This window comes from Eleginops maclovinus, chromosome 1 (assembly GCF_036324505.1).
Source record: "Eleginops maclovinus isolate JMC-PN-2008 ecotype Puerto Natales chromosome 1, JC_Emac_rtc_rv5, whole genome shotgun sequence".
Taxonomy (NCBI): Eukaryota; Metazoa; Chordata; class Actinopteri; order Perciformes; family Eleginopidae; genus Eleginops; species Eleginops maclovinus.
This window is the reverse complement of record NC_086349.1, coordinates 25,544,759-25,570,691: the sequence shown is the minus strand read 5'-3', so window position 1 is coordinate 25,570,691 and position 25,933 is coordinate 25,544,759. Positions and strand designations below refer to the sequence as shown.

The 25,933-nt window shown below is 40.4% G+C and overlaps 3 protein-coding genes across 3 annotated transcripts in view; 2 read left to right on the top strand and 1 right to left on the bottom strand.

Moving 5' to 3' along the window:
- The first annotated feature begins 586 nt into the window (after window positions 1–586).
- cdk20 (cyclin dependent kinase 20) lies at window positions 587–4,607 on the top strand. The gene is made up of 9 exons (XM_063893326.1): window positions 587–822; window positions 1,326–1,407; window positions 1,675–1,788; window positions 1,941–2,129; window positions 2,262–2,383; window positions 2,567–2,629; window positions 2,957–3,080; window positions 3,172–3,327; window positions 3,559–4,607. The coding sequence occupies exons 2-9, from the start codon at window positions 1,333–1,335 to the stop codon at window positions 3,748–3,750; spliced, it is 1,035 nt and encodes a 344-aa protein (XP_063749396.1). The 5' UTR covers window positions 587–822; window positions 1,326–1,332; the 3' UTR covers window positions 3,751–4,607.
- A 403-nt stretch (window positions 4,608–5,010) lies between these two features.
- On the top strand, window positions 5,011–6,879 carry gata1b (GATA binding protein 1b). The gene is made up of 5 exons (XM_063880627.1): window positions 5,011–5,025; window positions 5,528–5,771; window positions 5,893–6,032; window positions 6,344–6,469; window positions 6,598–6,879. The coding sequence occupies exons 1-5, from the start codon at window positions 5,011–5,013 to the stop codon at window positions 6,742–6,744; spliced, it is 672 nt and encodes a 223-aa protein (XP_063736697.1). The 3' UTR covers window positions 6,745–6,879.
- Window positions 6,880–14,572: 7,693 nt separating this feature from the next.
- The window catches only part of LOC134862609 (membrane-associated guanylate kinase, WW and PDZ domain-containing protein 1-like), a 28,689-nt gene continuing 17,328 nt past the window's right edge, over window positions 14,573–25,933 (bottom strand). The window contains exons 16-20 of the mRNA XM_063880616.1: window positions 19,372–19,566; window positions 18,769–18,845; window positions 17,979–18,125; window positions 17,250–17,388; window positions 14,573–16,313 (exon numbers count right to left, since the gene is read on the bottom strand). Of these exons, the coding sequence (XP_063736686.1) occupies window positions 15,472–16,313; window positions 17,250–17,388; window positions 17,979–18,125; window positions 18,769–18,845; window positions 19,372–19,566 (1,400 nt within the window). The 3' untranslated portion in view covers window positions 14,573–15,471. The remainder of the gene's footprint in view (window positions 16,314–17,249; window positions 17,389–17,978; window positions 18,126–18,768; window positions 18,846–19,371; window positions 19,567–25,933) is intronic.

Below are 25,933 nucleotides of genomic sequence, written 5' to 3'. Positions count from 1 at the left end.
ATTGTTTCATGTTTCCCTTCCATAAAATGTTGGTGAAATGATGTGAAAATACAATCAAAATAGTCCAATTTAATACTTTTTAACTTGACCCATGCTACAACTTACTACCAAATTTTATTAAAATTAAGGCAATAGTTTTTCTGTATAAAAAAATCATCTATATGTATGTTCTCATTTGTTTTGCCATATATTATTACAATAATTAGTCCATAATTAAAATATAAGAAATGGAAATTTAAAGAGCTGTGAAATAAATGTGGCATTATGAAATAAAAGTCCCCTGCAATAATTAAATGTGGCATTATGAAATAAAAGTCCCCTGCAATAATTAAATGTGGCATTATGAAATAAAAGTCCCCTGCAATAATTAAATGTGTATTTAAATTTACATTTATATATATTTATTGCCTCTTATTTATTTCAGAATACCATATTTATGTATTTATTGCATAGACATATTTATTTATATATGTATTCATTTAATGATTTATTTAATGTTAGCTTGAACGGCATTCCATACATTATGAGTTAACCAATACTGGAAAGCATCCCAAAATATTTGAATTACAGTGCAGGAAAAGAAAGTCAGCAGTCTCCTCTGGCTGCTCTAGCTCTGTAGTGGGACCACTCTGATGACGTCAGCGTAAACAAACATGGCGGACGCCTTGTCAGCTTTGCAGCTAGCTCGTTTGAGATATTTATCTTAAACCGTCCTGTTAGTGAACTAATGTGTCCTTTATAACAGATGAAACTCACCTTGTTTCTTCGTTTTAATGAGACACATTTGTTGCAACCCCCATAGCTGTTCAAAGCGGACAACAGGTGATGACATTTGACGTTTTAGCATAGCTAGCTTAGCTCCTAGGTTACCAAGGCAACGTTAGGAACAACAGTTAGATAGCCGTTAGCTCAGAGGCTGTTTATTCTCCTAGATTTCACTGTTTCTAAAATATACCTAAAGTAGCGACAGTAAAAGTAGTCATTGTCTGATTGGTCCATTTCAGAATAATATCTCTGATATGTTTTATAATGATTGATCATTAAAGTGTTCTCAGAGCTGGTAAAGGTGCAGCTAGTTTGAATGGCTTTGTATACTGCAGGGTAGCTGCTGGATTTACTGCAGGTGAACTACAGTCTGATTTAAGGGTTGATTATATTTACCATCATTCATCCAAATCTGTGAAGTAACTAAAGGTATTGAATAGATGAAGTGGAGTAGAAGTACAAAGTCGATGTAAATATTTGAGCAAAGAACTAGTGTCTCTAAATTGTAAGTACAGTACTTGAGTAAATGTACTGAGTTACTTTACACCACTGCGTGACAGGAAAGACATGGAGCAGTACAGTATTCTGGGTCGGATCGGAGAAGGAGCTCACGGCATTGTCTTCAAGGCCAAACACATCGAGGTAAACAGCTGGTCAACAACACAAACAATTAGTTTTGTTAAAAGCTTTAACACTTATTCAATTGGTTGATTTGATGCAAGACAGAAAACGTGTACACAACTTTACTATCTGACCCATTGAATGAACACAGACTGACCCCTGGTGTCAGAAAACAATACTTGAATCCTGAAGGGAAGACGACCATACCACAGTTACTAAATCTGTGCAGTTCTCAGTGCTTTTGTTTATTGATTGTGAAAGTGTTGGTTTTTGTGTTGTGTGTGTCAGACAGGAGAGACGGTGGCTCTAAAGAAAGTGGCTCTGAGGCGGCTGGAGGACGGCATCCCAAACCAGGCTCTTCGGGAGATCAAAGCTCTGCAGGAAATCGAGGACAACGAGCATGTGGGTATCACAGGACACCATCTTACCCTTAAATTATCCTAATGATCTTTAAAGTTGATCCTATCGTTAACAAACAAATTAGGAGATGGACGGCAGGAATAAGACAGCAGTACTTTTTATTCTCATCACACTGTCCTCCTCCTCTTCCTCAGGTGGTGAAGCTGAAGGACGTCTTCCCTCACGGTACGGGCTTCGTCCTGGTGTTTGACTTCATGCTCTCGGACCTCTCTGAAGTCATCAGGAACTCTCAGCGACCTTTGACCCCGGCGCAGGTCAAAGGTTACATGATGATGCTGCTGAAGGGGGTGGCCTTCCTGCATCACAACAACATCATGCACCGGGTGAGAGGAGGTTATGGGGACACATGTAGAAAGGAAGATTTGTTTTTTATTTTGTCCTGAGTTTTGGTTTTTGAAGCCCTTCAGAATAAAAGCCCAGAGAATAGCCCTTACTGTGGGTGGGTGTGTGTGCAGGACCTGAAGCCAGCGAACCTCCTCATCAGTTCTTCAGGTCATCTGAAGATCGCAGACTTCGGTTTGGCCAGATTGTTCAGTGAGCAGGGAGAGAGACTGTACAGCCATCAGGTGGCCACCAGGTAACACACATATCATTATTACAATTACTATCATGAGACTGTTTTAAAGCAACAATTGTTTTTGTTTTATGGGGTGTTAGCTGGGAGGTATTGTTGCAAAAAATCCCACACTAGCAGAATTGTTTAGTTTATTTAGGGTGTAGTCAATGCGGCTTCCAGAAGACCTATTTTTTGTGTGTTCAGGTGGTACAGAGCTCCTGAACTGCTGTATGGAGCCAGAAAGTACGACGAGGGAGTCGATCTGTGGTGAGAAAACTACTGAAAATATTGAAAGTACCCTGAATACTGCTACATAGACATAATAAATACACATATTTATCGACTACCACTACCCAGAGCTCAGCAGCAGGTGAAGCTATTGACACATGCAGAAAAAGGGAGGAAATTCAAACAAAACTCACCTACTTTCTATATTGACCTGAGTGTGTCCCTGTAGTCCTTCAGTATAAAAGCCCTGACTGTGTGTGTGTGTGTGTGTGTGTGTGTGTGTGTGTGTGTGTGTGTGTGTGTGTGTGTGTGTGTGTGTGTGTGTGTGTGTGTGTGTGTGTGTGTGTGTGTGTGTGTGTGTTTCAGGGCGGTTGGCTGTATTTTCGGGGAGCTGCTGAACTCGTCTCCTCTGTTTCCGGGAGAGAACGACATCGAGCAGCTGTGTTGTGTTCTCAGAGTCCTGGGAACCCCGACTCAGGACAGCTGGCCTGTAAGATTTAACAGACCTCAGTGTAAATGTGTATTTTTGTGACAGCATCGGTGTGTTGATGCTCTCCACCTTTGCGTCCCTTTGTCTCCAGGAGATCGTGGAGTTGCCAGATTACAATAAAATCACCTTTAAGGAGAATCCAGCCATCCCTTTGGAGGAGATCGTCCCAGACACGTCTCCTCAGGCCGTCGACCTGCTCAACAAGTTCCTGGTTTATCCGTCCAAAGAGCGCTGCTCAGCCAGACAGGTAGGACATGGGAGGTGGAGATGGAGTTCTTCAGGGCTCCACCTTTGGTCCTCTTTTCTTTTCCTGCATTTATTCCCATTTCAGTCCAGAAACATTATGTAATTTTGCCTCAATCTTTCTGGCCCTGAGTGGTCATGTTGGTATTGCATGGGGTCCGTTATTGAATTGCATTGTGGGAAATGTAGGATGCAGTGTTTTTTTACCCATAATTGGTGATCCTCCTCTCTGCAGGCTCTCCTCCATCCGTACTTCTTCTGCTCTCCCCTTCCTGCTCACCACTTAGAGCTGCCCATTCCGCAGAGGGGGGGTCGACCCCCCCGCCAGAGGCTGCAGGCTCCCCCCCCAGACTTTTCCGTGGACCTGCCCTTGCAGAACAGCGTGGTAGACCCCGCGCTACTGCAGGGACACGCTTCCTGTCTCTGAACCACCAATCAAATTCCTCTTTCAGTGACTCTATGATGATGTTTTACTCAAATGATATGTTCATTTATTTTTGTTCTGCTTCATTGACATGTTTTTATTTTACCTTCTGAATTGCTGAAGTGATTGTTGATGAACCTGTAAATATTATGGTTCTTTTCTCACATTGCACTTCACTCAAACTTCCATAAAGCTGTAACTGCAGTGAATAAAAAAAGATGTCATATAACGTGTGAAAGAGACTTTTATTAACTCTACAAGGGCAAATTATAACTATGGAAGTCCTCTCCGTAGTGGGTAAGCATGGACATGGCACAAAAGTTTAGGTTGGATTATAATTTCTGAACTAAATGTACTGTGAATATTTTCTCATGCAGCTGATGTTGAAGCTGGTTGCCTGGATATAGATAGGATATTTATGTTTTCATGAAAAAGCTATTCCATAAGCTATATTAACAATGCAATATAGTAAATTATTGCTGATATTTATCTTTGCGGTGGAGTAGAACTTGCATAAGATAGCAGAAGATACAAATACTCAAGAGAAATACCCTTAGTTGTACTTCAGTTCTCAAGTTTTTGGTCAAAAACTTGAAATATATTTTAAAAAAGGGGCATTTTGTGTCATTTGTCATAAAATGGAAAAAGGAACTTGATGAAAACTGTGTCCCCTCCCTCACTTCCTGTTTCTCCTGCAAAGCATCAGTCAAATTTTGCCAGAGAGAAATAAGCCCTGCAGCTCTGTGAGTATCAGCACCGCCCTAATATCAGCCTGTTCTATCTTTGATTTGATTTGGATAGTTTTGTTTTATCTTAAGTTTTATCTTTCATCTTTGTGTAGCTCCTTTTTGTCTTCGATCTCTTTTTTAAAATTATTTATCTGCTGATTTATCTTTTATATCTGTCTTTTAATTGTGTCTTTTTGATTTTACCTTTATTTTTATGTCTTTGTTAATGTCTCTTTTTTATCTTCCAGTTTCTTCTCTTTTTTCTCCTTTTTTAAGGATCTTTTACCTTCTTGTTTGAACAGTTATCATTGTTATTGTTTAGCTTCCCTCTTATCTTTGTGTTATGTATTACAAACCATCACTTTGATATATGATTCTGATCATTGTTCAGAGATCCTATGATGTGATTCGACAGAGCTCTCACTCTGTCTTTAATCTCTTTACCTTTTTATCTCCACACAGTGACATGATGTCAGATTATTTGCAGCTCACTGATTGGTCCACGACTGCTATAACAGCTTTGTACGAAACGTCAATGATCACCTCAAAGGCAAGAATCACTTTTTATATGCACTCTGGTTTTTACTGAGCCTGTGTATCAGTGAAAGTATACAAATATTGACCATTTAAGTGCCCTGGACCGAACCTCCTCTATTCAACTCCACTCTATTTACACTTCATGTCACCAACCCCATGCCTGCTGGTTATTATTGGTTTTTTAAAGTCGATGTTAGGCTGTTTTCAGCTCATAGTTGCTGTCGATTGAGCCACATACAACAAATAATTTGTAATAAGCTGTGTGTTTGTCAGGAAGAGGGGCAACAAGGGAAAGGAGAAAAACTCAGAGGAGCGAGGGGACTGTCTTTAAACCCCTAAGTTTTGTCCGTTCATAGACTTCCTTTTTTTCACACTTCTCTTATAATTATGACATGTCGACACGTTTTCTAATTCATGTTGGACCTTCAAGGCTGCCATAGTTGTTTAAACCTGCCACAGGTGACATCTCTCGTGCTTCTACTGTTCCTAATGCATACACATCTGTTTCCCCGCAGGTTAGCCCCGCCCCTTCAAACACCTTCCTCCAATCACCTAACATCTCCCATGAGGCCGAGCGGCACAACTTCATGAACTTGTTGGATGACTCTAGCTGTCAATCAGTCAGCTCTGCTTATGCCTCCTTATATGGTGATCCCGCTGTCACTCCACACCCTACACTTGGATGGAAGGGTTACTATGACAACTGTTACCCCTCATCCTCCTTCTCTAATGATTGGCCGTTATCTGCCAGTTTACCAGGTTAGAAATACACCTGTCTGTCTGACCTGCACCTGTCTGTGTGTGTGATGCAGGATGTTCATGTTTTTGTTGTTGATGTATGTGTGTGTGTTTGTGTGTGTGTGTGTGTGTGTTTATTTAGAGCATCGTGATTGTGTGAGCTGTGGGACGAGCAGCGCCCACCTGTGGAGACGAGATGCTTCAGGTCGTCACCTGTGCAACACCTGCTGCCTCAGACAGAAACCCAACAATAGACCACTGCTGAGGACGAAGAAGAGAACTGTGAGACACACACACATACTCACACACACGCTCACACACACACACACACACACACACACACACACACACACACACACACACACACACACACACACACACACACACACACACACACAACACACACACACATACACATCTGTATGTTGTTGATTGAATAGGTGTTGAATATACGGTATGGGTTTTAGCAGCACTTAGCTTTGGCACTCTTTGTCTTTGTGCTAAGCGAGGCTAACATAATGCTCGACTTCTCTCTACTTGAAACAAAACGTGACCTTTGATATTTTATATTCTGACATTTATGTTGTTTTCAGATTGTGACTCAGAGAAAAGGAACTCAATGTGTGAACTGCTTGACTGAAACTACGACGCTGTGGAGGAGAAACTCTGCAGGAGAACCGGTCTGCAACGCCTGCGGCCTCTACTACAAGCTACACCAGGTACTGCAAACTACACATCACACCTGCTAAGCTAACGGCGGCTAATGTTTGGCATTATGAAGTTTAGTTTTAGTTTAAGAAATCGCAAAGTGAGGTCAATTTTATCCTGCTGACTTTGTGTGTTTCAGGTCAACAGGCCGCTGGCGATGAAGAAAGACAGAATCCAAACCAGGAACCGAAAAGTGACCAATAAGAAAAAGAGGAGCAGAAAATTTGACCAATCACACACTCAGCTACCCCTTTCGGTCCCGCCCACCACCATGTTTCACAGCTGACCTCTGACCTCGTCCTGACGTAGTTTCTGAATGTGACTTTCTTTATTTCTGCATTGCTTATCTTGAACAAGTGAACTGTTTGTAATAAACATCTTACAGGGAAGTGATGCAGTAAATAAAAAAGTGCAAAAGTGATTTTTTTTGTTGTTTGGTTTCTTGTATCTGTATCAGTAGTCTGTCAGCACACGACACACACTACAACTTCCCTGTTGACCTTTTCCTCTGCTCCACACACTCTCTACATACTCATTATGGACTGTCCAATGAGGTCATGATCATTTGAATTAGTGTAAATGGAAAAATACGAATATAATCAGGTATAACTAATGAATCTAGTCAAACAAAACTGGATCTGAGTATTCAGTTGAGCCGTTTCAGAGTGCGGTCTAAGTAGTGTCATATTAAAGACAATAAGTCGGATTTATGTCAATAGTTTTTAAACTAATATTCCAATAGTGCTAAACCTTTTCTGTAGTGAAATCCAACACAATATAATCTCTAATCTGTTGAATCTAAAGCAGCTGTTGATTGCAGCTTGTTGGAGGCATTATTGTGCACTTTCCACTAAAACAGGAACCTTGTCGTGTTTAAATCTGCACACATTTTGATGCAAAGCTTCCAATTTCTTTTCTAATTAATGCTGATTTATTTATTCTTATTAGCTGTTGCTCAAATAGATCTTTGTCTCTTGTGTGGCAGCTCATTGCAAGCTCTTCAGCAGAAGTGCATACTGCTAGAGGAGCTGAAACAGAGGCCTGTGTGCAGAGCATCATGTGTGGATGTGGAGGCAGTCTGTTTGTATCAATGGTCTCTCTCTTCCTCCCCTCACCCTCCACCCCCTGCAGGCTGCCTGGTGGAGGCCGCTGTTGTGCAACGCAGGAGGCTTTTGGTTTTCCGGACCCAGAAAAAAAAGGCCAAGAGAGGAAAAGGGAGATGAACAGAAGGAACAGAGGGCGGTTGGTGGTCGGTGGCCGGCCAGACGCTGCTTCTCTCTCTCTCTCTCTCTCTCCGGGCGGTGATGGCTCTGAGCTGCTGATTGATGGAGATTAGCAACCACAACGCACACACTATTATATATAAGCTACACACGCACACACACACACACACACACACACACACACACACACACACACACACACACACACACACACACACACACACACACACACACACACACACACACACACACACACACACACAGTTAACGGTTGGTGAGTCTACAATTTTCATCTTGATACGTTAAAACCAGAATACACAATCTTGGATTGCCGAGTCCAAACCCACAGGAAGTGTTGGACACATTATGATGAAACAGGCCCTTTCATATTGATGTAGAAAGGTGCGTTCACTGAACCAATTCTAATCTGTTCCAATGCAACTCTGGTGCAGTTCATTCAGACAGTTTTGAGCACAGTATTTCTACTGTACAGGGGACAAAACCTGGTCCAAGACCGCTTGCTGGAGGTGATTTGAGACCATTTCAAATTTTCAGACCCAATTGCACAAAGTTAATAAGGATAGCTGACAGTCTGCTTAGGGGTTTGGTTGAGATAAACATGGGATGGAGATGACTGACTTCTGCAGACTGACAAATGTCCCTCTTAGTGGGACTAGGTACTTGGACTCTGGCTTGTCAAAGTGCCCTTAGAGGCCTCAACTCTCCTTCCCAGAAGCAAGAGATGACTTAATGCATCATTTTGTTTATAACTTGTCTTTAATTTTGACATACTGACTGTATGTTTTATTAGTTAATCTGTACACAAGTTTAACATCATTTATGTCTGTGTGGTGAGAGGGGCTCCTTCTTCTGTTGCTCCCATTGTGCTTTTCACCACGTTTTGTTTAGATTTTCCGGGTCTTAGGGCTTTAAGACAGAGGGTGTAGTAAGCTGTGCATATACAATAATATCCCAATTTGGGATCAATTAAGTACCTCTATGTTAATTATGAGACAATAGGGGTCTATATACACACACACACACACACACACACACACACACACACACACACACACACACACACACACACACACACACACACACACACACACACACACACTTAAGAGATGTTGTCGTTTTGTGTTTTATTGTGGTTGTTGTGCATCTTACTGTGGTTTTGTGTCCCTCTGTGTTTGCAGTTTAAGGGCCAGTTTGTTTCACCTAATGCCACTGTTGCTTCTTATGAACAAAAACAAACACACCTTCTCAATTATTTTCTGCATACAAAATGTCAGGGGTCATTTTGTCGATGAAGAAGCAGCAACATGGATTGTTATGCATTTTCATTTTTGGTGCAAAGTCATATTTAGAGAATGAATTCCCCTTGTCATCTGGAGGACATCAAGATGAAATTATCCAAGTAAAATAGGGTTAAAATATCTTGAACTGCATCACCTGTTTGGTCTCTTTGAGATGGATGCACTGCTTAATAAAGTGGGTATAAAAAAAACACAAACACACCAACTCAATAAAAGCATTTTATTTATATCTGATAATAATTGAACTCATGGATCATCTCAGAATAATAACTGCAAGTCACTTATTAAATTAGCTCTGTTAGCTGCATCCACAAAGCAAACATCAGTTTATAAATCTGTACATGTGTCACACCATCGGCTGACCCGTGATGTCACCTTCTGTCTGTTGCTTAGCTACACAATAGCCGTATCTGCTCGTCTCCAGGAGCGTCGTCACGGTCACCACGATAACTCTCTCGTTAGGGTTAAAGGTGAGTTCAGTTCAGCGGTAAGGGGCGATGCGCTGACACACAGTTTAAACTTTACATCTTACAGTTTTTATCATTTAAACTCCATTTTTTTATTTCATGCAAACATCACGAGTCAAACTCTCAATTTCTACTTCAAAATACTTTCAATTATACATCACAGAAAGTCGTAATTATGATTTGAATCCAACATTTTTGGGAGGGATTATTGGAATTTGTGGTGTTGTGAAAGTTGAAGCTGCATTTGACTGTTTAACCACCAGAGGCACTGTGCTCTACATCCGTCCTCTACATCTGAATATTACTAACTACATGTTTAAAATATATAATAGTGGCCTATTGATTTATACTCCCTATATCAGATATAAAAAGCTAAATGTATTTTTTATAATTTAGTTTAATACTTTTCCTCAGTAGTGTGAAGTGTCCCCACCACTAAATATTTCAGTTATTGTTTTACAATAAACTGAAAATAACATTTTAAGTGAACGGTAGGTTTTTCCATCCAAGCTACATTTTGACAAGAATAAAAATGTATCACCAGCAAAAGCTAAAAAGTCTACCAATAAATTGAGATTTATTTCATGTTTTTTGGTGGATTTTGGAGCTTTTAAATCAAATTCAGATTGTTCCTCATTGCATTTTCATGATCAGCTGATATTTAAATAAAGCGTTTGACTTTCATTAAAAAAACCTTTAATACATCATTTTAAATCCTTCTTTTCACTTTCCTTTTAAATAACATTAAAACTTATTTTCTTTTACAATCAAGCTAATCATTTGTTGTCTATTTTCAATTTCAATATTTAACAGATCATTTCTGACAATATGTATGTGTTGTATTAATATCCAGCTTCCTTTTTACATGTTTAATTTAATTATGGTCTAATTACCCCTGAGGAATATATTATTGATAACACATTTTCCATTTGTCATACTAATTGTGGGTAAAATTAAAGCCAACGTAGAGGGTGGGTCACAGCCTGACAGACTGCCAGCAGGGCAAAAATATTGCTACTGTGTGTGTGTGTGTGTGTGTGTGTGTGTGTGTGTGTGTGTGTGTGTGTGTGTGTGTGTGTGTGTGTGTGTGTGTGTGTGTGTGTGTGTTCATGGCTCTAATAAAGCATGGTGCTGCAGGCACTCATTAGCTGCAAGCTGATTGGACGTTGATTGACCGGCTGCATCCTGATGGCTGAACACTGACATTGCATTGAATTATTTAGACCTTTCTTTTTCTTTTTGTATCCAAACTGATTGTTTTTTCTTATGCCTTTTTCCTTCTTTTTGCGAAAATGTTGGAAAACATCAGAAACGTATAAAAACAAAACGTGTTTCTTTCAGTTTTGCACTTCCTGTTTCAGCAGCTTCACTGTCCTGATACTGAATAAAGCTTTATTTGAACCACAACCAGCAGGCAGAACCACACATGCTTTTTTGTTCAAATGGTAAAAGATTGGACTTAAGGTTTCAATACTTTCTTTACACCAAACAATAGTTACTTTTCTAACTTAAAACTAACTAAATTAAAAACATACTTGATTATTTTAACTTTGTTAAACATATTTCTCCACCTAATCATCATAATTCTGAATATAAATGATATATTTTAAACAATATGTCAATAATATTGTTTAAGTGCCACCTAGTGGCCATTGGAGAATTTGGGAGCACCGGGGCTGATGGGAAATTAAGTCTTTAAATGTGGGTGACTGAGAGCTGATTGTGGTTATGATAACAGTCCAACAAAGCATGACATCATTAAAGGTTTCGAACAGGAAGAAGGAGAAAAACAACACATATGTTCTCTGAGCTTTTCAAAATAAAAGTCCTCGGTACAACGGGGATTCAATCAAATAACAGTGACGCTCACATTAGCATCTGACATCAATGTTTAGCAGATTTATAAGTAGCTTTGAAAATAGCTTGTATACATCATTTAAAGTTAGTCTGATTTTCTTTCTGCATGGAGCTACTTGTGGAGTTGCGATGGCTTTTATTGCTGAAGGCTGGAGGTGAGACTGAACAATTGAATAATTTGCTCAATAAAAATGTTGATTTCCTTCTTGACTCAATGTGATCTGTCACAGTTAACGCACCTCACTGAACTACGGCTGCAACTAACTTTTGAAATTGTAAATATGCTCAATTGTAACCTTCAACCACTGCATAGATTAGCATATTTAGTGCGCCGCAAATCGGTACGTTCAATGACCCAAAACAAACACACCTAGAGTATTTTCGCGGGGCACAGGTGCATTGTGGGTGTGGTTAATGTGTCCACGGTGATGAGCATGCCTGCAGAAAGGTAACACGAAGGGATTATCTAACATAATCTAACGAAGTCAAAACTGGAGAGGAGAGCTGTACCTGAGGACAAACAGGTGAGGTATTTATGATTAGAACTGTCCAGAGAAATGCGTTTGTGCGTAATGACGTACAACGTAGGCGACTGTTACCTAGCAACACGCAGGTTCAGGCTGCTAGCCGCTAATTCGTTTGTTTGTTCACTTTGTGCCGATGTGTGATTTATATGTATACTACTTCAGATTTCTACTCTACGTTTTGGACAAATGTGTACTCTTTGCATTTAGTTTACAGATGTGTTTAGTAGTTAGTTTACAGATTCAGATTATTAGCAAACACAACATATAAATAAACTGTGCTAAACCAGCTGTGATGAACACACTATTGCTAAGAAAATATGAATTATAAGAAAATTCAATTATTTAAAATATATATGATTCTAAAATGGGAAATAATAACAATAGTTCCTTTTACTGTTATAGTATACTTTGATGCTAATACTTTTGTACTTTTACTTAAGTAACATTTTAAATGAAGGAGTTTGACTTGTAACAGAGTATTCATACACTCTGGTACTTCTACTTTTACTCAAGTACAAGATCTGAGTACTTCTACTTTACTCAAGTACAAGATCTGAGTACTTCTACTTTACTCAAGTACAAGATCTGAGTACTTCTACTTTACTCAAGAACAAGATCTGAGTACTTCTACTTTTACTCAAGTACAAGATCTGAGTACTTCTACTTTTACTGAAGTACAAGACCTGAGTACTTCTACTTTTACTGAAGTACAAGATCTGAGTACTTCTCCCACTGATGCTTAATAATGTGGTACATAATTCAGTACTACATTGGCTCGAGTACTGTAGGCCTACTTAAGTAGCCTGCATTTGAAGTACTTGTACTGCGACTTCTATTTCAATACATATCAGAGACTGTTGTACATTTTACTGCTTGTTGTGACTTTCTGTACTATGTGAGAAAGTTCAATGGAGGTCAATAACTGTGACAGGAAATCTAAATTTGGGCAAGAAGAAGAAACTATTCCAGGTAACACAGCTAGCATAGGCGTGGTAACATGGTTAAAGAACATTTTGCAAGTCACGTGTTGTTAGCTTATCATTTGAATTCATTTAAGTAAAACTACTTCAACTTGTTTTGCTACTTATGAAGTGATATTGCTGCTGTTTAATGAGTTCCCAAATTAACTATTCTTTTAACATTAGCTAGTTTGTTACCCTGACTTGTTTCTAGTGTTTGTAGTCAGACTGCAGCTAAAGAGACATAAATATGTTGTGTGTATATATACATATACCGACACACCACAGCACACTGCTTCAGTCAGTTTGTTTACAGGCGACCGCTTGATTTTACACTTTATTAAAGTTCCTCCGTGACGTCCCTCCTGAGAGCAGATCTGATGATGAAACTTTTGAATCCTTCCCGGTCGTGTTTGGACCAGAACCTGAATATTCAGACCCATCGATCAGTAGAAGCGTTAGAGTTCAGGCAGTCTTTTTTTTTAGAAAATGCATAGAAGAAGTAAGATCCAAAATGCCCTTTTTTTTAGCAGGCTGAGCGGCGGGGCTAAAGGGCAGCGCAAGGGTTTGTGGGAGTTGTAGTGTAGCTGCAGTGGGTGTGCAGACAGACAGACAGACAGACAGACAGACAGACAGACAGACAGGGTAAAAACAAAAAGCATGTTGTAATGGATGGGTGAGGGAGTTAAGACTGTGTGTGCATGAGGCATCACAAGGCATATTTTCCATGCTACATTTTATGTCAGTTTATAAAATGAAACGACCTGAAAGCTGGCATTGCAGCGGTTCCCTCGTGAAAAAGCTAATGGTATTTTTCCTTTGGGTTTTTAAAGAAAATAAGCGACAAATTGACAAAAAACATAATTGATATTTGTACGTTTTGTTCGGCAGGATGATATCCACTTATTAACACAAGTTTGATCATTTTTGAAGCTTAAATGCAGAAGTTAAAAGCTTAGGCTATAAAGGATCTACATCAAGGTCACATGGCTCATGTTCAATGAGAGACATTTAGTAGAATTTAGTCCCAACTCAGGGTTTCCTGCAGCACTTTACAGCTTAGGCGGCCGCCTAAGTAACGCACGCCTGCCGCCTCAACTAAGGTCTTCAAAAAAATATATATATATATGAGCGATTTCTCCCCCCACCCCCCCGGTCAGCACCTTCATATCTCAGGTGTTTTCTTTGGGCATCTAACCAAAAACTAACTGACTTCAAGACGAGAGAACCGAGAAGCGATAAAATGCTAACTCATTTCCGAGTTAAGGACTCATTCCTGCACCTCTATATGTGAGAGGTACAGGATAATATTTAGGTACAGCATGGTGATGTGCGGGACAGGTCTTGATGACAGGAAGTGTGTGTGGTGACTTGATGGCTGGTTGTCTGCTGCCTGCAGCCCCGCTGTCGCTCTGCAGGACGAAGGCTGAAATAAAATGAGGCACTTTGTTATGATCCAGAGCTGCAGGTCGTGGCTGTTGCTATAGAAACAGGTCATCTTCCCGGCTGAGTTGCCGAGGCGATGACCTGTTAATAGACGGCCGACAGGACCACGGCTGGACCGTGTGTGTGTGTGTGTGTGTGTGTGTGTGTGTGTGTGTGTGTGTGTGTGTGTGTGTGTGTGTGTGTGTGTGTGTGTGTGTGTGTGTGTGTGTGTGTGTGTGTGTGTGTGTGTGTGTGTGTGTGTGTGTGTGTGTGTGTGTGTGTGTGTGTGTGTGTGTGTGTGTGTGTGTGTGTGTGATGGCTCTGGTACATCATCAGGGCAAAGTTTTTCTTTTTTTTACAAGCAAGCAGGCAAATCAGATCGTCTCTGGTCTATTTAATCTCTACTAATAGTAATATTTTAGAATAGTAATAATGTCATTGAGCCTTTACATATTCAGCTTTTATAAAAATAAAAAAATCATTCCAGTGATATTCACATGCTCAGATTACACAGAATCACAGAACAGCGCCTCCAGTAAAGGTTCTCATGTTGTTTGCATACGAGTTTAAAGTTCAGGAGACGATGAGGAGGAGGAGGAGAGAGAGGAGGATGAAGGTGAAGGTGAGGAGCAGGGCCTGTATCACAAGCACTTTATCTCACTCTGTATAATCTCATTCCCAAACTCAGCGATCCTTATTGCTGGTATCATAAAGCTGGAAAAAAGTAATTAAGCTTAATTACAGCTAATCACGTTTTAAGGCGAGAGTACATCCTTTCCAAATTCAAAACATGTTTGTAGACATGGTCATCAGATTCTACAGACCTATATAAACATCTATATTTATTATGTTCTTTTAATAAAGTTATTACAACTCCTTTTTTCCAGTAGTCTAATTGGTTAGCTGTCAATGTGCTCATTTCGCTTGGTGATACAGGTCTCAGGATGTACTGATGGATGATGGGTAAAATAAAAGATAACGTTGGTTAATTTGATGGCTGTGTGTGCAGCTGTTATGTCATTGGCCCGTCCGAGGCCTCGAAACCCGCCCACCAGCCAATCGAAAACAAGTCTTTGTTAGTTTGCTTTCATCATCCATTCATAAAAGTACTATCATCCAATAAGATGCAAGGAGAGGTTCTCCTCTCAGCAGGCCAATCAAAAAAGCCCTTATAAGTAGCCTAGAAAAAAAGGGGAAAATAATCAGCGAAAGAAGAACGTCTTCGCTGTGAGCCAATCAGAGAGAGAGCCCGCCCAGTAGTTCCCGCCCACCGAGCCGACTGCCAATCAGAACCTTGGTCAGTGTCTTTGGGCTCGGCTTCAGCCAGGGGCCCGGCGTGTGCCCTTGTTGCCACGCCGACTGGGCCCTCCTCCAATCAGAATCCTCCTCCCTCAACCCGGCAGGTGATGCGATGCTGGCTGCTGATTGGCTGACCTCGGAAAAGGTGGTTGCTGATTCGCTGTCGGACAGACGCTGGCGCTCGTCATCCTCGTCGTCTATCGGCATGAGGAAGGAGAACGGGGCACCTGAGCTCCCAGAATGCTTTGCGTTGCGGGTTGTCCTGTCCTCTCTCCTCTCCTCCACCGACGCCTCCTTCCTCCTGCTCTTTGTCTCGCTTCTTTTCCTCCTCTCCTTCACTTCTACTGCAGACTCCTCCACGTCCTGCGGCACCAACATGTCCCAGGATTGAGCACTGATCCTGGGTAAGCTCCTGCTCCTCTTCCCCTGCTCCCTCTGGTTCTCCAGCTTCTCCTTCGGCCTGACAGTCTGACTTTTTCTCCTCGTCTCCTCCTCCTTACTGCTCTCCCCCTTTTCGTCCTTCCTTGCCTCTTCTTCCACCACGTCTAGGTCCAGATCAGGAGGCACTAACCCTCCTCCTCCTCCTCTTCCTCCTGTTCTTCGTTTGGTTTCTCCCTCTCTCCTCGTCTTCCTCCTCTCTCCTCCTCCTTCTCCTCCTTCGGTACCACCGCCTCCTCCCCTCTGCTGGCTTGGGGAGGTGGTTCTCATGGTTACTGTTTCCACATCTGGCTCCTCTGTGTGTGCAGCGGAGGAGGGGGAGAGGTCTCCTTCCTCAGGGCCTGACGGACAAACAGGAACACATTGAGCCGCAGTTCCTCCACCGTCCACCAGATGGCAGTGCAGTTTAATTCAATTACTCTAGACTTCACAAAAATATAAACAGTAACAGTTTATGCTCCCAAATTTTTGGTAGTTTAATTAAAACATTCAAGGCTTTTTCTTTACCCACAAAAGTCTTATTTCTAATCAATCACAAATGCAATACACCCATGCTATCTTGCTGCTTGAACAGTGTGTGCCTTGCCTTGGGCAGAATACACATTTGTTTGGCAGCTATTGCCTGTGAATCCAAATGTGTTTCAATTAACTTCCATTAGCCAGAAAAACTGCACAATAATGATAATACAAAGTATGGTAACATGACGGGTCTGTATGGGATATTGTCCTGGCTGTGGATAAAGACCGGAAGACGGACAGATGAGTCGGTGAAAAGTGAAAGGAAAGGAGATGAAATGAGAGGAAAGAACGGAAAGATACAAACCGCGCATTTTCTGTCCGCCCAATCACGTAGAAGCAGGGTTCCCCCTGTTTAGAGTTGGTCATACAGAGAGACAGGCTGGACAACTCCACTGGGGAAGAGGAAGAAAAGGAAGAACAGGAGGAAGAAGAGGAGGAAGTAAAAGTACAAAGTCAAGAAAATCCCAGAGCTGTGGTTGGAGGATTTCAGGTTCAGAGAGTTGGAAAGTGAGAAGAGGAGCAGCTGGAGTTTTACTAAACTATACATTTTAATTTTGGCTGAGAAACTTGTACTTATACTGCAATTCAAGACATCAACACCACAGTATAAGGAAGTCATTTCTTCTTCTCTGGTGGAATCAACTCACTACATTAAGTTAGGCACTTAAGTTCACATTTTGAGGTACTTTTACCAAACTTTATTCCACAATATGTAGGAATAGTTGGTTCCTGTTTGTAAATGGTGTGTGAAACCTCACCGTAGTCGGGCACGTATCCGTTCCCTTTCTTGAGGACGAGGTGGATGCGATGTCCTCCTCTCCGGATCTGCTCCACCGCCTGACTGTGGGTCATCCCTGATGTACTGTCTCCATTAATCTCCACCAGCTGGTCAGACACCTAAAGCAGGGCAGGAAATATTCCATTAAAAAGATATCTGGTGCCAGCGAATCGTTCCCATTTTGGCTTTAAAGTCCAAAAGTGATAAAGGATTTGTTTTAGTCTTTTTATTTGAGGATTGGGGGTTATATATGCGGTCTGAAGGGGGCGCTAACAGCACTTCTGGCCGCTCGTGTTGAATATTTAAAGCAGAGGAAGAAACTGGATAGTGAAAGGTTGATGCTCAAACTCTCACAGCTGCAGACCAAAATGAGATCCTAAAAAAACTCATGAATAAATTCCATATTTTAATACCATAAAGGAGTGTCCCGGGTCTCAGGATGCTTTATATCGACAGTGATGTTAACGAGTGTTTCACCACTAAAGTGAGTTTTGTAAGCCCAGATCAAAGTCTTTGAATATTTATATCTGGTTCTTATTAAAGTCTTATGTGGTACTTATATTTACCTTCCCAAAAAACCCCTCTAATGCTGTTTGAAGCGATGGACATTTGGTTTTCAGACTGAAAGCCTTTCTGTGAGGAGACCTGATTCTGGGTTTTATTGTGAAGGAGCTCGCAGGAAGTGATAGGTTACAGTGCGAGTGTGTACCTGTATCTTGTTGCTGCGTTGGGCCGGCCCCCCCTCCATCAGTCCCAGTACATACAGGCCCATGTTGTATTCGCTGCCCCCCCTCAGAGAGAAACCAAAACCTGTAGGACCCCGATCCAGATCCACGCTGTAGAACCTGGACTCCTCCTTACACAGACACCCAAAAATGTTAGGTAAATATCCACAAAAACATCTGTAAAAATATTCGTTTGATAACAGAAAGATATGAGTAAAATATCTTTAAAAATATGAGTAAAATATCTTAAAAAATATGAGTAAAATATCTTAAAAAATATGAGTAAAATATCTTTAAAAATATGAGTAAAATATCTTTAAAAATATGAGTAAAATATCTTTAAAAATATGAGTAAAATATCTTTAAAAATATGAGTAAAATATCTTTAAAAATATGAGTAAAATATCTTTAAAAATATGAGTAAAATATCTTAAAAGATTAAAGTAAATATCAGAAAAAAATCAGAAAATATATTCATAAAATACCAGAATTAAAAAAAATAAAATATCCAACAAGAAGTCTGAAAATGCGAAGTATTAATTCAATTCCACAGAAATAACTGCTGTTAAACTATTTGAACTGAAGCTGAAGTCCATTTTAAAATGAGATTATCATTTATTTGCTTTTCTGTGTTAAAAGTAAAACTTTATGGTGAAAAATATTAGAAACATGGTGACTTAGTGTGAATCAGTGCCAGGAAAACATGAATAAAAAGTATTAAGAATAACGGTTAGTAAGTAAGCACTTTCATTTCAAAAAAATGAACTGACTGACCTTCGGCCTCACTCTTGATCCCTTCATCGCCCGGCTGTCGATATCCAGGTCGGCTCCCTCTGACATGGAGGATGAGTCTGAGAAATATATATATTTTTTACAATCTTTTTTAGACAATATTACTCCTTTTCACAAATCTAAGAAGGCTGTTGGTGTCTGAACGTCTTCATTTCAGTCCGTTAACACCAGAAAGTTAACATAAATACCATTCAGTGTCTTCAAAGCTGTAGGAGGTTCCTGTCTCTGGACTTTGTGTAACTTGTTGTTGGTCTTCGGTTAAATTCACTGGTAAAATGTTAAATATCTTGCTGAATATGCTTAAACAAAATATCCTCTATGAGGTTTTTAGTTAATAATCGTCTTCCTGTGTTTTACTTTGTGTTTCAGTGCTCATTTAATTCATTCGTTGTTCTGTTTTTATTGGAAAGCACGTTGTATCTGTTTGAAAGTAGAGCTTTGCAGTATATAGGTATTATATTGGTAATTCAAAGTTAATAGATGTTCATATATTGAGCAAACGGGCTGCTATAGTGGATCTGTATCTGCTGACACCCTGAGTTGAGTGTAGTATATTATTTAATTAGTGTGTGTTTCTGTTCGTACGGTGTCTGGGAGTGATGCTCAGTCTCAGGGTGTTTCCGGCTCTCCTCAGGATCTGGGCGAGGTCTCGGTGCTGCAGACCTCCGACCGCTCGGCCCTCCACCGCATCCAGCTGATCCCCGGGCTGGATCTGACCGCTGCGAGCCGCCGGGCTGCCACGACGCACCGTCACAAACCGGTGAGACATCAGGGAGGGGGCTGTGGAGAGAGGAGGTGGGTAAGGGTTACATCATCAGATATCAGGTAATAATACTAAAGTACAACTGTAACCAGGACGAGAGGCAAGGCAAACTGAAGGGTCAAAATGCTGCACATAAAACGCCAAAAAGAAAGGCGAAAGGACCTGAAAGACAGTCAAAACATCGACAAATAGACTTTAAGAAGAAACTAAAGGTCCATAAAGGTGCTTAAATCTATCTTAATGAGACTCAGAGCTTCAGTACTACCACAAAGACACTTAAAACATCATCAAAAAGATTGAAAACTACCCCAAAGGCATATCAAAATGACCCAACATAAACAAAATGACCACAAGCAGACTCAAAATGTCCACTCCCGTCTCAATACTAAACTCAATACCACAAAAAAGATGCACAAAACCGACAACAAAGGGATTCAAAACGTCAAAGAGACTCAAAGTGTCCTTAAAGAGCCGACCAAAAAGAGATGCTTAATGATCACAAAGACACTCAACACTACCATAGAGACAAACAAAAAGGCAAAGAAGGGACTTAAAACATCCACAGAGGGGCAACATGTCCTTTAATGTTCAATAAAGGCACTCAAATTGACCACAAATGGACTCAAAATGTCCATAAAGAATCCATGAGATTTGTGCCTTTTTTTATGATCAATTTGAATATTATTACAGGTAAAAATGACCAAAATAAGCTGGAATAAAGAAGCCTGGGAGTGGCCAAACAGAGGATCAAATGAAGGCCATGATTTATTCATTTGTGTAAACAATTCAGCCTAAATTTAATTCAACCTTACCCATGTGTCGGTTGAATTCCTGTTCACCAGAAATGTAAATACAGAGGCATTAAATGATGTGCACCTGCTTTCCTGATGCAGACACCTCACTCCTAACACTTTGCATACATCCAGCTGCAACCATAAAGTCTCCAATCGACCTTTTCTAAAGTCAATAGCATCCTCCACAATATATTCCCCCATGAGCTCTCTGTGTCCTCGTTAAGAGCGTTTCACTGACGATAATCCTTTGCAAAGTGTCGTCAACATGTCTTAATTACTCTTCCCAAATTGAAATCTAAAGCTATCTGCAACCAAGGCTAAATGCCTGAAGCAGGTGGCAGCTGGAATAGATAACATGACCTTGTGCACTGCCGAAATTATCTCACTGGTGCCCACAAATTAATCAAGAGATTTAAGAATAACGACTTGTTTGCACTCAGACTAAAAATCATGGCCTTAGAAAAATAAGGACCACTCCTGGGTCTTGTACAGAATGACCCTGTTCACTCAGATATTTTAACGATGACGACTCTGGATCTTCTTATTTCTGACAGCTGTGCAATAATACATGCGTTTTAATTATTGAGGTGTGCTCAGTGTGCTCGGCTGAACTAACAGCTGCTGCAGGAACAAGAAGAAGAAGAGGATGAGGAAGCTGTAGTCATCACGTTCACACATCTCGACAAAAAAATCTAACAGGAAGTCGACCTGTTTGTGTTTATCTGACAGCGCCCTCTAGTGGTCAGTTTATCTGAAGCAACGCCGGCAGTTTGTGAGACCTCATCGTGGATTATATTCCGGTGAACATCCTGCATTAGAAAGTAACAGTGTCTTCATGTCTTAAAGCTGCTGAGTCATATACTGCACCTCCAACAACAAATAAATCCAGAGCTCTGGTTTCTTTACTTCCTCTCCAGAAAAAAGGAGAGTAAAAGAAAGGATCAGAAATCTCAGTCTCAGTGTCAGCCTGCTGCCTGCCACTCGTCCCCAGCAGACCCACCGGACATCCATCCCCTATTTATTCTCCGTAAGCTGTCTCTGCCGTCTGACCAGACATCTGACCCCATCTCATATTTATGGACTCATTAAACGCTTTCTGACCAACAGAGAGATTGTTTTCTGGCTTCACTTTAACATTTTATGGGGAAAATCTGCATTTTGGTTTGAGGGCCGATAGTGAGAGGAAGCAGCGCAGTTTTATCTGCTATTGTTCCTTTTTTGTATTGTGTGCGCTTTTGAACGTCTCGTTCTGTTTTTCCTTGTATAGATGATAAAGTTAGGAGTTGTTTTTGGACAGCTGAGAGAGTAATGCTGTGCTGCTGATTGTGTAAGTTCTTTTTTTTAAGTTATGAGAAATGGCGCAGTTTGAGTTAAAACAATTTGTAAATCATTTTTAAGAGCCAGCTCGTTCCATCTCTGAACTCATTTTTTTTCTGTTTTGAGCAGCGAAAAAAACAACATTTGTGGGAGTTTGTTCTTGAAAGAACTGCCAAGACACACACACACACACACACACACACACACACACACACACACACACACACACACACACACACACACACACACACACACACACCTGATTGTGAATCTGTGTGGAAACCTTGGAGGAGGAGAAGGGAGAGAAATTCTCTGAAAGACTTTCTGGCTCAGAGACATTAATCATATTCTGAGGACAAAGAAAGTGAAAACAAGACACGTGAAAACTGTTTCTCTCCAACAGAGAGATCTCATGACCCGCAGACACCCACACACACCCACACACAGTATTAAACTGACCCGGTACCATGAAGCAATCCAACATGGCAGTTTGCATAGTTTCATTTTGTGAAGTCAAACAGCAGCAGATAAAACACGAAGGACAGAAACCAGACTTGATAACCTGCAAAAAGTTTAAGTTCCTCAACCCAAACCAATACATCTAAATGTGTGTGTGAGATGATGAGTGTTCCTGCAGGATTTAACCTCTGTTCTGGTCCATTTAGTGTGTGAAACAACACTTTACAGGCTTTGAAAAAAGACTGTCTTTATGTGAGTATAAGAGGCTTTGCAGTTACATCACAGCCAGCTGCGTCTCCATCATGGACTAAATCTGGACAATCAGCTGTTAGTTTCATTCTGATTCGGGGTGATTTGTGATACTGACACCATAAAGTCCATCATCTATGGCCTCTGTGGCCATCTCTCTCATTTGTGTCATTGCCCCATAGTCTGTTATAACGATATAAGATACAAAAGCTTCAAAATATTGTCCAGGCAGAGCAGTTTCGGTGAGGATGTGCTGTGGCAGGAAGCTGAACAATCAGACTCCCTCTGCATGTGTCAACTCAAAACTGAAGTTCAGCTCGGTTTTTAAACCAACACGAACACCTAGTAGTTATGCTTTATCTGCATCTTGTTACTGAAAGAAAATAGGGACTCAAAGAGACTTGAAAAGTAAACAAAATTTGCCAAACGATTATTAAAAGACACAAAAGATCCTGACAGAAACTCCAAAATGATCCTCATAGAAAATACTCAACAACCAAAAAGATATTCAACACAACTCAAAATTATTCCAAAACGATTACAAAGATACTTAAAACAGTGATGAAGATATTTATTGTCAGCATAGATGCTAATGACAACAAAAATAGATGCGAAACAACTATAAGACACTCAAAAAAGAGCGGGAAGTCTGCCAGAACAACAGAGCCGCAAACATTTACACTATATATTTATACATACAGTAAATGTGTGTAGCTGTTCTCTCAGGTGCTGATGTGGATACTGAACTTTAGTATTTGTTGACTGTAATGTTTTATTTCTCTGCAGGAAGGTTACTCATCTAAATATTAGGAACAGTAATGAAAAGAGATGTCCTCAAATAATTAGATTTAAGTTAAACTGTCAGGACCTCAAAACTGCAAACTAGGTGCACCACAAGGCTCAATACTGGGTCCTCTGCTCTTCTGATAGATGTCTGGATAGATAAATACAATAATAAGATAGAAATACAGTTTGATTACAAAACTGTTTGCATATATTGGATCAACTTTCTACCTGGAAGTAAGGAAACCCGATAACGTGATTAAGATTTATAAAATAGCGCGTTTCCTGGTTTTGGTAGGACCTTTAGGGGGAGTTTGGGATGGTCAGGAAATTCAGTATGACTGCTGCTGGGCTAAAAAAATAAACTGTACCGGACCCAGTAGGATTTAAATGTAAACAGGATTCATAGAGAATAGGCTGAAACAGGAAAAAACACCAGCTTGCTCCTTTAATGTCAGTCCTGTAAAATATCAAAGAGTCAAAGTGTGTGTGTGTTTAACCGTGTTCAAACACACACTCCTTTTAGGGGAGGGTGAATGTAAGCATGTGAGCTGATAAGCAAAGTCCTGAATTGAACAACACGAAGCTGCAGAGAGAAAAATAAATGTTGGAGGAGGAGAGTTTGACGTTATCCAGACAGACAGCTGGAGGAAACTCTGCCGCTGAAAAAGATCACCGAGCCTCTGAAAATACACCAGCGAAATCACACAGAGGGGTTGTATGAATGCTGACCTAAAAGTACAAAAACTGTGATGTGTTATGATGGATAAAATCTGCTATTATTCCAAGTAATTTCTTTTAAATTGGTACATAAAGTATTCAGGTCTTTGCCCTTTTTCCCCCAAAAAAAATTTCCGATACCGTTAAAATGGTTTCTTCCACTAATACTCCCGTATACATTTAGCCGTGCACACCATGATTAAGATTATGTGCCTTGAACTTCCGTAAAAACACCAATTGAAACGTATATACAGCCGCGGGAAAAATGCAGAGAGCACTTCAGCATTATCAGTTTCTCTTGTTTTATTTTTTATAGGTTTGTCGTTTTTTATTGTATTCTATAAACTACTGGCGTTTTTTCCCCGTGTTGGAATTCAACACACACTGGAACGGCTGCCATACATGTAGAGGTAAAGATTTAAGAAAAAGTTGGAGCGGTCTGTAGATCATATCCTCTGTCTGCATGTATGAGTTCACTGTGTGCATACATTTTCTGCATCCCCTGGTTTCATTTTGCTTTGAGCTGCGTTTTTTTTAATTCGTAGCGTTTTTGCTTTTGCAGCGCTTTCAGTAAACACTACACGCGTGTCGTCCAGTTGGTGGAGACGTTTCTATGTTTCATGTGTTTTTGCACATAATATGTTTGCATCGGTTTTGATGCTGCAGCGTGTGTGTAGCGTGTTCGCACCTCTTAGATAAGGGTAATGCAAACGGGATATTCTGTTTGTGTATTTAAACAGTATAATTACAGTATTTATTTACCCACCAAACTGCACTTTCACCATTGTGGTGCTACACTGAGTTTGTAGCTTCACTGCCATCTCGTTTATGAAAGGTAAGCACATTCCTTTCTCAGTTGTAACCCCACAGTGTTAAATACTGTTTCAATTAAAAGTCCTGCTTTCAAAAGTCTGATTCAGTAAAAGTACTCAAGTATTGGCATTCAATAAATATTGAATAAAGCTGCTAAAGGTGGAGCTCTTATATGTATGTATGTCTGAGATATGAATCATGCATTTGAACATTTGGTGAAACTTCTGTGACTCCAGATCTGCTTCAGATGGAGAACCGATGAAATATTAACCTGTTGAGGTGCAGATCAGCTCAAAATGTCTCCTCCTCTAACATCACCACCTTCGTCATCATCATCATCATCATCGTCATCATCGTCATCATCAGTCTAGTGTCAATGTAGCAACTGAGCTGCAGCTGCCACATGGACACAGAAACACTCGTGTGTGTGTGTGTGTGTGTGTGTGTGTGTGTGTGTGTGTGTGTGTGTGTGTGTGTGTGTGTGTGTGTGTGTGTGTGTGTGTGTGTGTGTGTGTGTGTGTGTGTGTGTGTGTGTGTGTGTGTGTGTGTGTGTGTGTGTGTGTGTGTGTGTGTGTGTGTGTGTGTGTGTGTGTGTGTGAGACGTGATTTCTGTCCAATTTCACAGTACAATAACCCTACACTCACCTGCGCTCCAGTTTGACACACACACACACATTAAAACGTACACACAGACACAGTTAACACATTAAAACAAGCACTCACAGCTCACACACACACACACACACACACACACACACACACACACACACACACACACACACACAGCGCAACATGCTTGAGGTGATGAATTATGGATTAAAGTGACTATTATTAGAAAGTCTCACAGCTTGTGGAGCTGCTGAAACTGCAAAGCTAATGATCAGAGAGTAACTTCTCTTTCAGAGTAACACAAAAAAGAAATGTGATGTCTAAAAAATTACTTAGATTTAAAACGTGTTTTACTTTGAAAGGTCTGGTGCCTATTTTCTACACAGTCACATGACACTGTTCATTTGCTTCCATGGCAAATGTTTCCCTAGACTATTAGCAGGAATACAAATGTGAAACATACAGGATTTGTTTTGGAGAAGTTATGTTCTTATCTTGTCATTTTGTAATCTTATCTGGAGTTATAAACAAACAGAAAGACTTATGTCACAGAACCGTAAAACATGAACAGTGATACACCTAAAATGACCCCACATTAAAAAGATAGGTCTTAGATTTACCTTTAAAAACTCTGATGGAG

Bases quoted from the DNA above. Each gene is read 5' to 3' on its own strand.
- cdk20 (XM_063893326.1), top strand. From the start codon at position 1,333: ATGGAGCAGTACAGTATTCTGGGTCGGATCGGAGAAGGAGCTCACGGC. The intron at 2,630-2,956 runs GTGAGAAAACTA...TGTGTGTTTCAG, and splicing joins GACGAGGGAGTCGATCTGTG to GGCGGTTGGCTGTATTTTCG. The intron at 3,081-3,171 runs GTAAGATTTAAC...CTTTGTCTCCAG, and splicing joins CGACTCAGGACAGCTGGCCT to GAGATCGTGGAGTTGCCAGA.
- gata1b (XM_063880627.1), top strand. The intron at 5,772-5,892 runs GTTAGAAATACA...GTGTTTATTTAG, and splicing joins GTTATCTGCCAGTTTACCAG to AGCATCGTGATTGTGTGAGC. The intron at 6,470-6,597 runs GTACTGCAAACT...TGTGTGTTTCAG, and splicing joins TCTACTACAAGCTACACCAG to GTCAACAGGCCGCTGGCGAT.